The following is a 16,563-nucleotide window of genomic DNA, read 5'->3' as shown; positions in this document are numbered from 1 at the left end:
GCTGTGTGTCCGTTCGTTGCAGATATCAACATGGCCGGGGAACCTAAACCCAACAGACCTAAAGGGCTGAAGAGAGCAGCCTCCGCGTTGTACAGGTAGGTCTCCACCGCGGCACCTCCCTGCAGTGAGGTCTCCGGGCTGGTATTTGCCTTCTGGCTGAGGCTGATTTTTCACACCCCCCTGGGCTGCTGCCCTGAGCTCCCTTGTCCCTACCCTAGGCAGCCCTGAGCTGCTGCTGCACGTTCACATCTTCTCCTCCCCTGGGCTTCTTGTCCTTTGCAATGCCCCTCAGGGCTACGCTGCAGGGAGGAGAGCCAGCGAGAGCGTCAGCAGCAGACCCAAGGTTGGCCACTGCCTGTAGTGTGGTGGGACTCTGTCTGGACATGGTCCAACCTGTGAACAGTGTTGGACCTGGAGATCGTTGGAGAAAGGTGGGCAGTACCTGCTTTAACCACATCAGAGGTCTTGAAAGAGGTGTTCCAAGAGGAGCGCTCCCCTGCAGTGGCACATGCTGGGTGTTGGGCGAGGACAGGGAACAGGGATAACTTAGGGTAAGATGCTGGAGAAAAGGGCAAGAGAAGAATGACAGGGAAAGGGAGAGAAGAAAGGAAAAAAGTGGGAAGCCCTTAAGGCAACACATGGAGGTGGACCAAGGAGGCGGGCAGGGGAAGCCCCAAGGGAGCCTGTGCTGTGGAACTGTGATCAAGGGATCGAGGAAACGGGAGGGACAAGTGGGACATGGAGTAGGTCTGGACATGTAGGGTGTTACAGATGTCAGAGTGAATCTTCAGTGCTCCTCTTGCCAGCTCTAGAGACTTTATCAAGATTTTCAAAAGAAGTGAAGATTTTCATTTAAGCCCCAGAGTCTGGAGTCATGGGAATATGGGAGAAACTCATTAAGTTCTTGCTCCTGTGGTTGGAGAATGGAAAACATGAAAAGGTATTTGGAGAGTACCCTGCAGGTTCAAGAACCCAAAACCAAATAATAAGATCCCAAAATGTGTTTTATTTATAAATTCTCATCATTTTTATGCCACTGTCATGGTGTGGAGCCTGGGACACTGAGTCAGGATTTAGGGGGTGTGATGTTGGGAATAAAAGACTAAAATCACTATCAGGGTTATAGATGGGTGTAATAAAAAAGCATATCATGAGAGAGCTGTAGATTTTTCTACAAAAAGAAAAAAAAGTGAGAGGGATGAAAAGAAATGAAAAAAACTATGGTTCAGATTCAGCCACACAGTCCAACTCTGGCGTGCTACGAAATGGCAAACGTCAGTGTTGGCCACGCTCTTCTGGCATAGGCAAACCCACCAGAACTTCAGCAACCCCCCCCGCCCCCACCTGCAAAGCATCTGTTGAGACCTTCCATGAGTCTCTCAGCTGAGCTCTTCCTTTGAAGCTTTCACCAGGCAGATTTTTCCTTCTGCCCTGGGCGAGCTTGGACCTTCACCAGAACTTGGCCCTCTGGATTCAGAGGGGACACCAGTTGAGGGGAAGTAGACTCTGCATTACCCACGCTGATGTATGGAAATAGAGATGACACAAATCTGTCTATTTAGCTCCGTGTGTACGACTTACATGGTGCTGGTAGCCATAGTGCAAATCAATTCATCCCATACATCTTGCATTTCATTTGCCGTTCATCCGTGCCTTGACTGCTAATCCATTTCTGTTGAAATGACCAATATTTCAGACTTCCAAGCTGCCGTGTAGATGAAGAGAAAGCAAACAAGAGATATTTGCTTCCTCCCACAAATACAGATATGCTAAAATGTGGGCCAGAGAGCTACACTGCTCTGCGCTTTAGCAATATTTTATCCCAGATTGGCTGTCAGATTTAAACTTCGCCATCTGGACTAGCAGAACTTACGATATCTCATGGAAAGCAGGGAATCCAGGTTTGCAGTGAGCCGTGGTTATAACTTCCCTAACAAACATAAATTTTTCTAAATGTTAGACTTCAAAAATCACAGCACTATGATTTATAGAAATGCTGTGTTAAACCCATAAGATTATTTTTTCAAAGGTTGGGTTTTACTTTGCCTCACTCCAAGTCTATATGAGAGAGTCAAGGGGAAGGAAGGGGAAATCTCATTTTGACATAGAGGAAGCAATGATCTTGACAGTCGTCTTGATCCACCAGCCCAGGGAGGTTTCTGGGTGTTTAATAGAAATCCTTTGGGGTGTAGCCTCACATCTACCTCCAACAGGTAAAACAGGTAAAACAAAAGGGTAAAACCCAGGTTCATGCCATCATACATTTTCTCAGGTCTCTCCACAAGAGGGACCTTCATCTACTGTAAAACCTTGCTATCATCACTGCTCTTGCCGGCACTCTCTGGCTTCAGGGCCTCCCTCCCGCTGCCTCTGGCATTTGCCAGAGCATCCCTTTGCGCATGGGAAGTCCCCTGGGTGGTCCTGCCTGGCACCCTGGCCACCACTGCTGAACACAGATGTGCCTGGAGATACTGGAAATGAGTTAGTGAGGATGGCTGGGAAATTAACTTCTATTTTGACCATCCCCCAGGTATTCACATACTGTGTCTCAAAACGTTTTGCCTTCTGGCAGCACTTTTTGAGGCATAGTGAGCATCTGGACATTCCTGGGGCATTTTGGGCCACGTTCAGGTCGGTGCCCGTGATCCTGCTGTGCTGTGAGTTGGCTTCTTGTGGCCATGGGCTGGGAAGGGAAAGTGGCTCTGCCCCAAGGTGGGGGGGGGGTTGCCAGTGCTGCACTTGTGCACAGGCACAAATCTCTGCCCTTCCCTGTAATGCTGGTGCTGATGTTGCTCTTCAGCCAAAAGGACAGTGAGGATATCCTAAGCGAAAACTGTCCAAGAGCATCCAAGTGTCTGGCAGCTCAGTGTCTCAAGGAACTGTCTCCGAAATGGTGACAGACACAAATAACTGCTGACTTAATTTCGCAGTCTACAGATGCAAGTGGATGATGTCCTTCCAGCTCAGCTGGCATTCACATCCCTTGTTATACCCATTACAATCCCTGCAGAAAGCTGGTCTCAACCCGTCTCCAAACAGATCCACACTCCCACGTCTCGGCAGCGGTGCTGGGAGCAATGGCACCCCAGCAAGCCCTGGTGCCAAATCCACACAGACAGGGCTGAGAAACAACCACGCAGCAGAGGAGGAGGTGAGCCATGGTACCCAAACCCAGCAGACCCAACACTGGCAGTAAGGACTGGCGTGCAGTCCCAGCCTACTGCAGCATCTGGAAATGCTGGGCTCCCTTCCCATGTTTCTCTCACGGCTTCCCACTACCTGGGCTGTTCGCAGGAGGAAGGAATCTCACACCAGGTACACAAGATCGTAAAACCTCACTGTTTGATCAATGCCAGATTTTCCAAATAGCTTTCCAGAAGGTATTATTTCTACTGCTGCATTAATTAAGGTTGTGCAACTAGTAGTAGAAGGATGTGAGCTGAGCACAACATGTCACTTGTGATTATCTGTGCGGGGCTGTCAGCCAGTAATTAAGGGTACAGCTGCTCAAATGTACATTTGCTATTCAGGTACATACTCAGAAATGGCCCCACAAATGTAATGTAAAGGCAGCACGTACAAACTTCATAGAACTAATTGCCCTTCAATTATGAATATTTGGATTTTGACCCTTTGTGAGTCATTAGTAAATGTTAATTACTAAAGAAAAACAAAGCAGAAGAAACACATCAGGAGGTGGAAGCATCGTGTTACTTGACACAGCCATACAGCCCTCTGCTGCCTCTCACTCTGATTGTGCCTGCTTTATTTTTAAAGGGTGAAATGTCACCAGTGGATTGAAAAGGGACAAAAATTATTCCTGTACGCAAAGGAAGGCCTGCCAGGTCACTGAAAAATGATCCATCAGTCTCAGGAAGGTTTATCCTACCTGCAGTGAAATTTGCAGGCGATGTCCAGATAAATCACCCAACCCAAGGCACTCACTTTTACTAGTTTTTTTTTTCTGCATTCATATTGGAAGGACCTGCCTTTTGGTCAACGCTTGACTTCCAAGGATGCTGGTAAAAGCATCCAGCCACTGCTTCCCTGGCATCGTCTGTTAAGCCATGACCTGACTGGCGTGTTGTAGCAGTGTCATACAGTCACAGACTTCCAAAAATCCCTTCTTTCAGCCCGCTGCTTTCCTCGAGGGCTGTCTCATGGTTAGCACGTACTGAAAGCAGTACTGCCAGAGGCTGCGATCAGAGCAGCTGCTGTCCAGCACCGCACTGAGTCTTAGGGTAAATTAATCTCATGTGAGTTCAGCCCTTTACGCTGTCAGGGCTTTTATGTGGTCTGGTTGTCTGGGCTCCCTTTATGTTTGCTGGATAAAAAACCAGTTCTTCACCTGACAGTATTTTAGCTGTCTGCCTTTGTGTGTGATGTACCATGACCTGGGACTGCCTCTTTCTCCCCTGGCTTGGATTCATCTCTTTACATTCCCAGTGTCTGAAGCCGAGTGAGATGAATCCCTGTTTTTAGGAAGTCAGGACCGGTTTCCCAGGATAATTATGCCCCCAATTCCTGTTGAAACTGGTGGAAGTGTCTCCAGACCCCTGAGGATTTGAGGGAAGGGCAGGAATACCTGCCCACCCTCTTGCTTTTCACCCACAAATATTAGTAGATGCTCTTGCACCCACTGCCCTGCAGATCAGGCGTGTTGTAAGCCAGCTCCACTGCCTCTGCAAATATGCAACAAAACTGGGCCAGTGGTGATTTCCACCAGCAAAACGCAAGGCTGCCCAGCTTTGCTCACACGTTCCTACTGCAAATAGCCTAATATGAGGGGAGCTATTTTCTTGGAGATTTTCTGTATTTCCAGGTTTCGTCCCAGGTTAGAAAGAAAATCAAGTTACCAGTCACAAAAATCTCCGTGAAAATACATTTCCTTGTTCTACGCTGCCCATCTCCTCAGCCATACAAACAGGCTGGTTATATTCCAGCAAGGGCTGACGTAGTAGGAATTGCCTTTCCCTGTCAGTCCAGAAAAGCACGTAAGGGAATAAATGCAGATCACGCAGCGGGTGGGATAGAAGGCTGCCGGGATATTCATTTCTCCTCTGTAAGCCCAGCGGAAACATTGTCTGCAAGTCAGGTCAGAAGGGGAGGATGCCAAGGCTGAAAAGATGTTGAAATTCTTCTATGCTGAGACTGTCAGCAAAATGGCTATTTTTCATCATGCAATTGAATTCGGAAGGCTTATGGAGATAACGCCTCCATAGTCACATCTCCCCCCACACGCACCCCTCTCCGCCAACGCTGCTTGCTCGGCAGCGAGACCCTGCATCCAGCATCCTGGCCAGCTGTGGATGCCGTGGTCAGCAGCTGCTCGGAGATAACATCCAGCTTTATAAAACTTGAAGTCACCGTGGCAGTGCATGATGGTGGCAGCAAACCCCAAAAGAGGCAGCAGATGCAAATGCTGTCTTGTTGCCCTTCACCCCTTGCACCAACTGCCTGTGGCCCCAAAGGAGCCCTGGTGTCTCCACCCATCCAGAGAGTGCTTCAGGTCCCCCCGAGGCACAGGCCCAGGCTCTACATGCTGCCACAGGCTTTTGAGGAACCCAAGGAGCATCCAAGGAGCATGAAAAAAAAAAAAAAACCCACTTAAGAAACCAGACAGTTACTGAAACTAAACATTGGGAGGGAAGCCCAGTGCCAGCATGGGCAGGACGGATGTCCTGGGTCAAGCCTGGAATTTCTGGTCCAAACCATGCTTCCCACTGGCCATCCTGGCCAGCCACACGTTCTTCTTGTCCCTTCTTGCCTAGGCTGCAGGACACCAAATTTACTTACATATACTTGAGTGCTCATCCTTCCCTCTCCCCGTGCCCCAGTTTCTCCGGGGTCAGAGTCCTTCCCTCTTCCCATCACTCTGTCTTTCTTCCCATTAGTTTTTCTTTTTTTTATAAGCCACTTCAAACAGTTTCAAGATGCAGGACAGACTCTTTGCTTTCAAGGGCTGCAATAACCATTCTCTTTGTTCAGAGCAGAGAGGAGGGAACATCAGCGTAGCTTCTTATTTAACCAGCATTAATTCAGGCAGCAGCACACAAGGGAACCAGATGCTGTGTTTAGCTGGGGGTAGCTGGTACGTTCAGCTGCGTTGCTCTTCTCCACTGCTGAGCGTGTGCTGGGGCATCGGGCAGCACCGGAGTGGGTCTTGTCTCTGAAGATCTGTGGTTGCTCGCTGTAGCCACCTGGTTTGTGTTGCCTTGTGAAAAAGCAGCTGCAGCAAGAGGGAAAGTGTGTTACTGGGTCTCCAGGGAGCGAGAAATCATTTGCTCCAACTTTGGGTTAAAATGCAGTTCAGGCTTAAGAAAACAGGACATGGGCAGTGTCTCACTGGGAAGAGAGAGGTTTAGACATCTTGAATATCAAAGATGTTAAATTAATAAATATCCCCTTCTTCCTGACCTCAACAGTTCTATATGGTGTGAAGAAAAAAATCATACGAGGGTGGCAGCAGGGCAGTGCCCTCCTGACACAGCACAGTCCTGCTGTACAAAAGGCAGGGCGGGGGGATATCAGCAATGCCATGAGAGCAGTTCAGCTGCCACTTTGCAGACACAACCCATTAGCCATACTTGCAACCTCTCTGCACGGCCAGCTGGGGATGGAGGGCTGGTCCCCGCTCCCCAGACTCAGCCATCGCTTCAGCAGACATCCCCACAGGGTGTTTGCGGACATTTCTCCCCACCCCAGTTTGTAGGTTTTAATTCACCTGCACATCTTGCTCCACCTTGAGATAACCAGGTTAACACTCTGCTGCCAACATCACCCTGTCCAGTGCATTCACTCCCCCAGATCTTTCTCTCCAGGCTCAGCCCACCTCCCTCGCAGCCGGGAGGATGAGTGTGCATGTCCTGCCAGGTGGAAGGACAGGGGCTCCCCTGTGGAGGGGGAATAAATAAAGGACCTGGGAGGTTGAGCAGGCAATGAGGGAGTAATAATAATAAATTGCCAGCCCTAATTAACCCATGCTATCCTGACTCTGTCCCTGCAGCGGCTACGACTTCGACTATGACTATTACAGAGACGACTTCTACGACAGGTGAGCAGGGGAGGCATCAGCCAAAGGGGTTTTCTACAGAGCTAGATTCCCTGCAGCATGACTCCTGCCCTGGGGAGCAAGGTGGGGTGCAGGGTGGTCCAGCCCAGCCCAGTGCGGTGGGGTCCGGTGGCCAGGCTGTGCCCCAGCTCACTGCCAGTGCTGCTTGGGCTCCAGTTGTGGCACCACGATGGCCGGCACGGCAAGGCTGCAGGGCTGCCTCAGCCCGCCCCATCCTTGCCCCCGCTCCAGGCTCTTCGAGTACCGGGGCCGAGTCTCTCCAGTGCCCAGGGTGGTTCCTGTGAAGCGGCCGCGGGTCACCATCCCCCTCGTCCGGCGCGTGAAGGCAACGCTCCCCGTCAAGCTCTTTGCCAGATCGGCCGCCATCGCCAACAGCTCGGCCAAGTTGAAGCGTGAGTGTGGGCGTGGGGGGCAGCGGGACGGTGCGGAGGCTGGTGTGCACACGGACCTCCCTTCCCCGGGCATTCACCCACAGGGCCAGATACTCCCAGGGAAAACATTAAAAAACCCAAAACGTCTGGAAACAACAGCCCAAGCGAGGGCCTTCCAGAAGCCCACAGTCTGCGAATGCGGCGGGGGAAGATGGAAGTACAACCGGCGCATGCCAAAGCCTGGTGTCAGCCTCCACAGCGTGCCTGACCAGCGCACACACGGGCTTTTTTGATTGCATACGACCACCCTCAGCCCCTCACAGCTTTCCCTGCCAGTGCCGTTTCAGGCAGCGGGGCAGCGAGGGCTGGCGATGGAGGAGGGCGCCTTGCGGCTCCGTGCCAAGGCAGCCTCCCCTCGCCTGCCCGCCAAGCCCCTGGTGGCTGTGCTGGGTGCCCTGCACGCTACCCACCGCGGCTCCTTCCATCTCAGATACGCCACACAGCGAGGTGTGAGCATCACTGCACGCTGACCGCAGGGATGCAAGGAGTACATTTCTAGCGTGGGGTTTCTAGTTGATTTTTTTAACCTGCTCAGCAGGTGACTTGGGCCAGGCAGAGGGGTGAGGCAGGCACCTTGGGTGCTCTGAGAGGCACTAAATGCCTTTTTTTCCTTCCTCCAAGTGAAGTGCAGCGAGCTGCAAACAATCAAAACGGAGCTGACACAGATCAAATCCAACATTGATGCTCTCCTGGGCCGACTGGAGCAGATCGCTGAAGAACAGAAGCTGTCTGCAGGTCAGTTGGGTGCACACGGATGCCTCGGGGCCAGTCCGAGAACAGGCAAAGGGTGCAGGAAAGCATCCTGCAAAGCTGGCCTTGAGACCATCACAGCTTAGAGCAACCTCTGGGCTCGTGAAGTGTCAACCCCCAGGTTCCCAGGTAGAATCACAGGCCAAAATTACATGCCAAAATTCCCCAAATTATGGAATTGGGGTTTAAAATTATGAGATTTTTTTTCTTTGCCATATAGTTTGTATTTTTTTAGTTTGCTTTTTTGTTCTGTTATTCTGTTTCTATTCTATTTCTATTCTATTCTGTTCTGTTCTGTTCTGTCTGCCTCCCACACTCACTCCAGAGGGATGCAGAACAATGACCTGCTCTGCCCTCTCCAGGGTTGCTTTCAGACAGCTTCCTCAAAATCAGCAAAACTTCCCATTGCAGAAAAAAACCCTAGATCCATTATTTACCTACCAGCTGAATTTGGGGGGCCCACTGAACTGGTGTCGTCAGGCTCCAGACATTGCCTTCCCCAGCCCCTGATCCTGGTGGCTTGGCTCCTGTTCTCACAGAGGTACGGAAGAAGGCGGAGAGCAGCAAAAGCGAACTCTCGCAGGAGGACACGGCATCAGAGGCAGAGGTCAACACGGAGGAGCCGCTGAACGGGGACGAGGGTGAGGAAGAGGGTCTCGCACGGGATGAGTGTGAAGATGAACTGGTAAGAGAGTTTGAGTAATACATCCCTCCAGCCAAAGGAGTTCACTAGTGGACCACGGTTTTACTAAATCCCCAGAAAAAGAAGTTTTTCTTTCCTCAAAAGAAATTGTTGTATTTAAGTCCCATGATTGTTCACAGCTTGTTCCTTCAAACTGTTTTGCGGCTTGCAAAAGCCTTGACCTGCCAAATGCATGTGGAGATGCTGAAGAAACATGGTTGGCTCTTGAAATTTGGACCACATTTGTCCTTGATTTCTCAACTGTTAGTTAATGGTTAAACAAATTGCTCTGCTCCCAAGTGATTCTCAGATGGATTGACGCATATGGCGAAGACAGGCCATGTGATATTAACTGCACTGCCCTAACAACGTGCATTGGCAGTGCCCTTGCATCTGGGTGGACACCAAATGGCATAAACCTGGTTATCAGGTCTGAGCAAGCCACAACCTCTGTGCCTGGAGCTGTACATCCATAGCAAGGGCACCACTTGGGCATGGCTGACCCGATGTCATGCACACGTCAGCCCCATTGGTGTTAGTCCTGCCCCGAATAAGGACACTCCCAGTGAACCCCATGAGCAAATTTTGTACTTAAAAAGCATCCGGATGGGAGCCCTGTTCTTGGGTACCCTGATGGTAAGGGTGACACAGGGCACTGTGTTACCCCTGGCAGCACTGTCATGTAGCCCAAATCAAGACTCCTCTGAGAACAGGATCAGCTCCAGACCCAGACAAAGGGCCACAGGATGTGGGGTGGGTGGACAGCCCTGCTTGCTGCCTTCTCCGCAGGGCTGCAGCCCTGGGAAGCTGGGTGGGCTGGCGGGGCTCTCCTGGGGAGGGTTGGGGCATGTCGGGGCAGCCCCTGAGCCTGTACTGGGTGTCCTCTGCAACAGCTCCACTCCTCCCCCCCTGCAGCACTGGTGGCAGCAGAGGTGAGGGTGAAGCTCAGTGTCCTTTTCCTCTTCCTCACCCCCTCATCGCTGGGGTGACCACACCACGTTGCACACACGTGGCACGCTGCCTATGGCCAAAAAGCTCCTCTAACTCAAAAGACTTCCCAGCTTGTTGGTACTCTTCTACTCTGCCCCACCTTAGTCATGGTGGATGAGGGATCTGAATGGGGTCTTTCAGCTGTTTCGGTTTCTGGGGCCTCATAGCTGAAGTCCGTGACTCCTGCTAAATCTAAGAAGAGTTGATTAAGGGGAGACATCATAACATATGCTATAAAGAAGAAAGGCAAAAGCTGGCCTTCATCTCTCTGTCAATTAGGATAAGGAAGGCCAGGTTTGAATTACATTAAGGGAAACAGATGGTAGAAATTAGGGGGAAACTTGCTGATGCTAATGATGATAAAGCAGCACACAGCCTGTCAACAAAAAAATGTGGACTTTTCTGCCACTAGTGGGATAAAAAAAACAGAGTGGACAGACATCTGCTGGCAATGATTTAAGAAGAGCTGGTCTTTATTAAGAGTAGATGAACAAGATGACTGTTTCAGCTCTCTTCCTTCTCTATTTTGTGTAACTCTCTGGTCCTAAAGTGGCACTGAGATCAGAAATATTTTACTGCCTGCATCAGACAGGCTCACATGTGCTCAGCATGGGGCAGGTTAATGTGTGCAGTTCATCTGCGGGGATGTTCTCTTAAACACTGCAAGGCAACTCACAGAAGCCATCTTTATATTTTGCTCCTGACCTTACAACACTGAACAGTTTTGAAGTCTTTCTGTTTCCTGGAGAGTGACTGCTTTATCCCACGTCTCTGGCTTACACACATCAGTGTAGCCTTCACCCCCTGCTGTCCATGGACATGGTGCCCACATCGGTCCCTGAAAACATTATCTACCTTTGGCTCTGAGAGGCAGTGCTGTTGCAGAAGAGTCAGAGGCCACTCAGACAGATCTGATCTAGTAGTTAGTTTATTGAGTTCTAATCAGTAAATTTAAGTGTGTAAACTGTTTAATGAGTGCAGTTGGATTGGCTGTCAATACTCTACTATTTACTGCACTTGGAGTTAGTATGGGATACAAAGATTATCATGTAAGCTTACTTTACGTATCTTAGGTGTTACAGGCATGCAAAAAATGTCACTTACCAGCCCATCATGCCTTTTCCATGTGCTTTGTCACTAGGTCCCTTGGTCCCCTACCCCACTGAGCAGTGAGCTTACACTTTCTTTAGCCTTCCTTTTGCTGCTGGTATACCTACAGATGCTCTTCTAACTCCATCACAGCACACTGGAGGGATGGCTCTGTATTCCTTCTGGGTGGCTCACCTCTGCTTGCCATCTGCCAAGCTCTGTCTTTTCATGTAGGAAAAAGCTCATTTGGGAGCTTGCTGTTCATCCAAGCTGGCCTCCTGCCACACCTGCCCAACTATCATCAGAACGGGCCATTCTTGTGCTTCAAGGTGGGTGTCCTGGAAGATGACCCAGATGCCCCGGCCTCCTTCGTCTCCAGAGCAGTCTCCCATGGGATTTTGCCAAGCAGACCCCTGAACAACCCAAGTTCAGGGATTTGATTCTGCTCTTTATCTTGGTCACTTCTCTCAGGATACTCAGCTTCACAGTCTCAACGGTCACTGCAGCCAAGACTTCTCTCCTTCACATCTTTGACCAGTTCTGCCTTGGTCATCGGTAACAGTCTGGAAGAATGTCTCCCCTGGTCACCCAGTCAGTCAGCTGTGTCAAGAAATTGTTCTTGATGTTCTCCAGAAATCTCCTGGGTTGCTTGCACCCAGCCCTGCTGCCCTCCCACCAGATGAAGTGCCCCAGGAGTACAAGGGCCTGTGATCAAGAGGCTTCCTCCAGCCATCCAGAGGAGACTTCGTGTCAGGTGGTCTGTAGCAGATGCCTGCCATGATGTCACCGGCGTTGGTCTGTCCCCTGATCCTCACCCACAGGCTCTCAGCTGACTCAACACCTGTTCCAAGGCAAATCTCTGTTCATCTGGGCTGTTCCTCTGCCCAGAGCCCATGCCACCTCACCTGGCTTTCCTGAAGAGCCTGTTCCCAGGGCACTACCTGCTCTGTAATTGCAGAGAAGGAGCCTTTTTTTTATTGCCAGAAGTCACAAGCCTCCAGACTGCCCTGTCTTAGGAGTCTCCATCCACAGCTCCTTTGAGCATAGTCTCCAGCTGTCCCTTCTTCAGGCATTGCAAGCCTGAGGCCTTTCCCCTGTAGGGTCTCTGCAAAGACCCTGTTGGTCTCCCTGACTGTAAAAATCTATTATCTCCTCCAGTGCCCTGTAAACCAGCCTGCTGCTGACAAGGTCGGGACTGAGCTCCCTTGCCTTTCCTTTCAGATTACCTAGCATCCCCTGCAGACGTCTCCTGGATCCATTTCCATCTCTCAAATATTCACCACAAAATTTGGCCTGTGCAGGAGATAAAATACTACTGCTGAGCACCTAATTCTTTTAGTGACGCTGCATTGCAGAAGGGCTCCAGGAGGGGGACTCCCACATGCTGTGCTTTCAAAACTACTGTTACACTGGGAGTGGTTCAGCATGCCGGCACTATGATTGTGGCCTTTGAAGTGATGAATAGCATGAGTGTTATCATTCTGGATGATGAGTTCTGCTGCAAACTGGGTCCAGTTTCTGTCTTCAACAGTGGAGTCATTACATCATGCACGATTTGCTGTCGCGGACTGACTGAACCTTAGCATCGTTGGGCAGTTCCAGTAACGCAGGAACGCCTGTTCCCTGGTGCAGGCCATCCCTAGGTCCCAAATTAGCTTCTCACAGAGCTACAACGAGGCATGAGCTGTGCAAGCACATGCAGCAAACCGAATGAAAGTGCTGAGCGTGGACGTAACGTGGCCATGCAGAAATTGGGTGTGCAGTCTAAGCACGGCACCTCAGGCCACCGGCTCAAGACCTTCCCTGGGACATGCCCACTGGAGGTGCTGACTCTGGTGTAGCCTAGATCAGACAGCTGACTTTACAGAAGGGAAGGTGGATTTAATTTCATCCCGCTCCCTTTGAGGTTCAGCAGGAGCCAGACTTCAATATCCAAGAGGGAATCACCCATCCCAGGTCTGTTTGGCAGAACCCCTACAGAATAAGGAGCCAGAGGAAATTTCTGGGTTTCCCCAGGACTGTGTCTGCCCGAAACCACAGCCACAGCACCTGGTGGCCACATCAGGTGTGTTTTGTAGCCCTTCCATCACACTGAGCAACCTGACGCTGCTCGCAGCGTGCAAGCTCTCCCACACCGTGGTACCAGCTGGTCACTGCTTGGGAGGTGTCACAGTGTCCCAGGCAAGGCAGCAGGGACACGTGGTGATTTACTGTTTCTGGTTCCTTTTCCCTCCAGGAGAACAGCCATTACACAGATGTGGAGGATGCCAGACTACAGTAACCAGGTACATCTCACACTGCTTTTTAGAGGCTGATCCTAAGCCAAAGCTTTTATTCCATGCGCATTGGGGTTGGGGGGGTTGCTGCTTCAGAAGATGCTCTTTTCCACTGATCATCTGTGTTTTCGTAGCACGGACCCTGGCCGGTCAGCTGGGTCACTGATCAGCCCCTTGCTCCCTTTCCTAAATCACAAATCTTTAAGGTTCAATGCAAATGATGTACCTTCCCCCCCTCCCGGCCCCTTCTCTCCTTGCAGCCCATTCAGAACAGCAGTGAGCAACAGTGTGAGGAAAGCACAAGGCTAAACCCTGTCCTGGCACGTTGAGCAAGACAAGCTGAATTGAAGTACTGCTGTCATCTCTACCTGGCATTCAAAAGGAGAAACATGGCCCAACATCTTCCATCCATCTGTAAACAAAGACAAAGAAAACTCATCATCCCAGTGAATCCCCACTACCCCGTGCAATGGATTTGGAGCTCTGCAGCCAGCAAAGGCAGGAGCCAAACCCTGCACAATCCATAACCATCACTGACAGGATAATGGGAGAGCAGTTGTGTCACCAAATGAGTCAGAGATGTTATAGAGTTTTTTTGTAGGAGAGGAGGGAGAACTACACCTAACCCAATAAAGACGTTTTTTCCCATGCTAGGTGAGAGCCAGAGCATTTGCTGACTGGGGGAAAAGTACTGTCTCAGTTTGGGCAATTTGTGTTCTCATGCTAAAGGTCATGTTGAGGAAGAGGGTGTGGGGTGAGCTGTCATCCCAGAACGGTCACCTCCTGTCGTGTCTCTTTTGCCCCGTGAGCTGCCGCAGGTACACGGTCACTTCCAGGTGGAAAGGAGTCGGTGCTGGTGCATGTGCTGTGCTCTCTGCAGCTGCTTGAAGAGAGGGGAAGGGGAAAGGAAGCTACCTGCAGGAAAGCCAGTCATCCCAAGCAGGAGAAACAAAGCAAACATCATCTTCAACAGTCTGGTCTCCTCATTCTCTGCTGGGAAACCACTATGTAAAAGCTGAGCAAGTCTCTGCAGAGTGAGGGGGTGCAAGCATGTGTGGATGAGAGCCTTTTCTTGGACCAGATGCTCCCTGGAAGGGATTTAATTCACCCGCTTCTTCAGCCCAGTGCCAGAGACATCAGCCCCTTCCCCAGGGTGCTCACGTCTCTTTCCCCAGCATTTGGTGGCCACATGTGGGTCTTCATACCGACCTGGCGTGCCAAGAGAGCGGCACAACAGCTCCTGCTCCTGACTGCGAAGGCTGTCCTCCATCACCAATCTGAGGGGTCTGCACAGCGTGGCAACTTGCCTGAGCATAATGAGACTGGTAGCGGTGAATGCCCCGAGCACGATGCATGTGGGTGTGCAAGCACCTCCCCTGCCTACCCAAATCCAAGCTGCTTTTGACCCGTGCCATGTCCTGCAAGCAGAGGGCTGCAGCAGCCGGCATGCAGCTTGTCATGGGAACCACCTTACACCACAACACCCGAGAGGTCTCTCAGCCTTTCTCTTCTTGTTTGTTCCTCCTTCGTGGGCTTACCCTGTTTTTCTGAGTTCAGGGGTAGATGGGACTGAAACCCATGCAGCACTTTATTCAGATCAGATGTGTCCTGCCCATCTCCCCTTTTCCCCTCCAAAACACACGCGCACATCAGTGCTTTGAATCCAGAACAGCATCCACACCTTCTCCTTGGTCAAACCTTCCCACAAACCACGTGCCCCCCCACCCCCAGGTCATATAGCGTGCTCTGAACGGGGGCTCCTGCGTTCTGCCCCAGTGCTCAAAGCCAGGCCTCATCTACGGCATCTCTCTTTGAAGGGTGAAGGGGAAAACAGGTCCCAGGGGCAGCACTTCCCTCCCCCAAGGGCCATCCTGGAGCAAGCATGGCTCTTGAAGCACAATGTTTTATTTGCATTTCTTATTTTCAAATAATTCATGAGGGATTAAAGGGATAACCGTGCTTTCCCCTACCTTTTTCCGGTTCCTGTACAATTTATCCATTGTGTTGTACTGAGCCGTTGTAGAGCTGTTTTCTAGGCTTTGAGAGACGGGCTGCAGTTTTTGCTATGAACTGACTGTCATGCTGATGTTTGGGAGAAAGGTGACCTTGTACATACGATCCTGTATAATAAAAGAAAGAAATCTAATTTGCTTTTGCTTTACGCTCTGTCTGCCACATGTCGCGTTCAGAGTAAGGGCGTGCCGTTTGCCGGTCAGAGCCCCCCCAGGGACTGTCACTGAAACAGGTTCGCAAAGTTGCAAACACAGGTCATTGATTGAGGCGACAGATACAACAGGTACGGAACTGCCGTTGATAAAGGCCCTTAGTGCAGTGGCGCCAGTCTCCTGTAATAATGCTGGCCACGTTTTCCCAGGAATTCTTCGCCAGGGACAAAGGCGCAGTTCTTACCGAGAAGGTGTCCCTGTCTTGGGTGGAGGAAGAGGAGCACAGCCCGTCGACCGGCTCTTCTAGATCTTCAGTTCCTTTCTCCCAGTTTTTACCCCTTATTCTCTTTTTATTCTCTAATGCTTTGTTTCCTGTCCCACAGGTTATGTATAGCATGAGTTAGGTGGAGAGTTGAGTGACACAGACATACGTGTATAGCATGATCTGTATAATGCTCATTATCTAAGCAGGGGTGTTAACTGTGATATTAATTTTCTAGATAATTAAGCAGAAGTTTCACTCCAGGGCATCGTAGCCTTCAGAGTTTTGTGCTGAAACTGTTCTTCTGCGTGGTTCCTCACTCTTTAGCGAAAACAGAGCCGTCTTGCTGCAGCAAGGCTCCCTCTTGCAGCTGTTATCTCCCCTCACAAGGTCTGTAGAAGGGAGAGCAGATGCCAGCAATCTTAACCTTTCACTGGTTTTTGCCAGATGAGGAAGTTGCTCAGCTCTCGCCCTTGCTCTATCCACGCCACGATAAACACGTTGCTTTACTTCGCTTCAGTGACACCTTACGAGCCTGGCGTTTCTCCACACCATACATATACACACACCCACACTTTTTTCCTCTGTTTCAGACAAGTAAGTCTTCTTTCCGTTTCTAAGCTTCAGTTCTGCCCACAGGATTTGCTTTGCTTTACACAAAGTGTATCCCACCAGGCTGAGCAAAACATCTGGGTCCACAGGGACTCAGGGACTTTTCCTCTGGAGGGCTGGAAACGCATTTGATGCAGGAGAGCAGGGGACAAATCCAGGCCTTTAATCTCTGGACCTTGCACTGGTCAGGCTCACAACAGACCAGAAAGATGAGGCTGCTGTTCCAGTTTGCAC

The 16,563-nt window shown here is 50.6% G+C and overlaps 1 protein-coding gene across 1 annotated transcript in view; it reads left to right on the top strand.

The window, feature by feature from the left end:
* The window catches only part of RALY (RALY heterogeneous nuclear ribonucleoprotein), an 86,096-nt gene extending 72,801 nt beyond the window's left edge, over positions 1-13,295 (top strand). The window contains exons 3-8 of the mRNA XM_086474688.1: positions 23-95; positions 7,007-7,054; positions 7,304-7,464; positions 8,125-8,238; positions 8,793-8,938; positions 13,251-13,295. Of these exons, the coding sequence (XP_086330814.1) occupies positions 23-95; positions 7,007-7,054; positions 7,304-7,464; positions 8,125-8,238; positions 8,793-8,938; positions 13,251-13,295 (587 nt within the window). The remainder of the gene's footprint in view (positions 1-22; positions 96-7,006; positions 7,055-7,303; positions 7,465-8,124; positions 8,239-8,792; positions 8,939-13,250) is intronic.
* Positions 13,296-16,563: the final 3,268 nt, after the last annotated feature.

Source organism: Leptosomus discolor, chromosome 17 (genome assembly GCF_034619465.1).
Source record: "Leptosomus discolor isolate bLepDis1 chromosome 17, bLepDis1.hap2, whole genome shotgun sequence".
In the NCBI taxonomy this organism is placed as follows: domain Eukaryota; kingdom Metazoa; phylum Chordata; class Aves; order Leptosomiformes; family Leptosomidae; genus Leptosomus; species Leptosomus discolor.
This window is presented reverse-complemented; position numbering and strand designations above follow the sequence as displayed.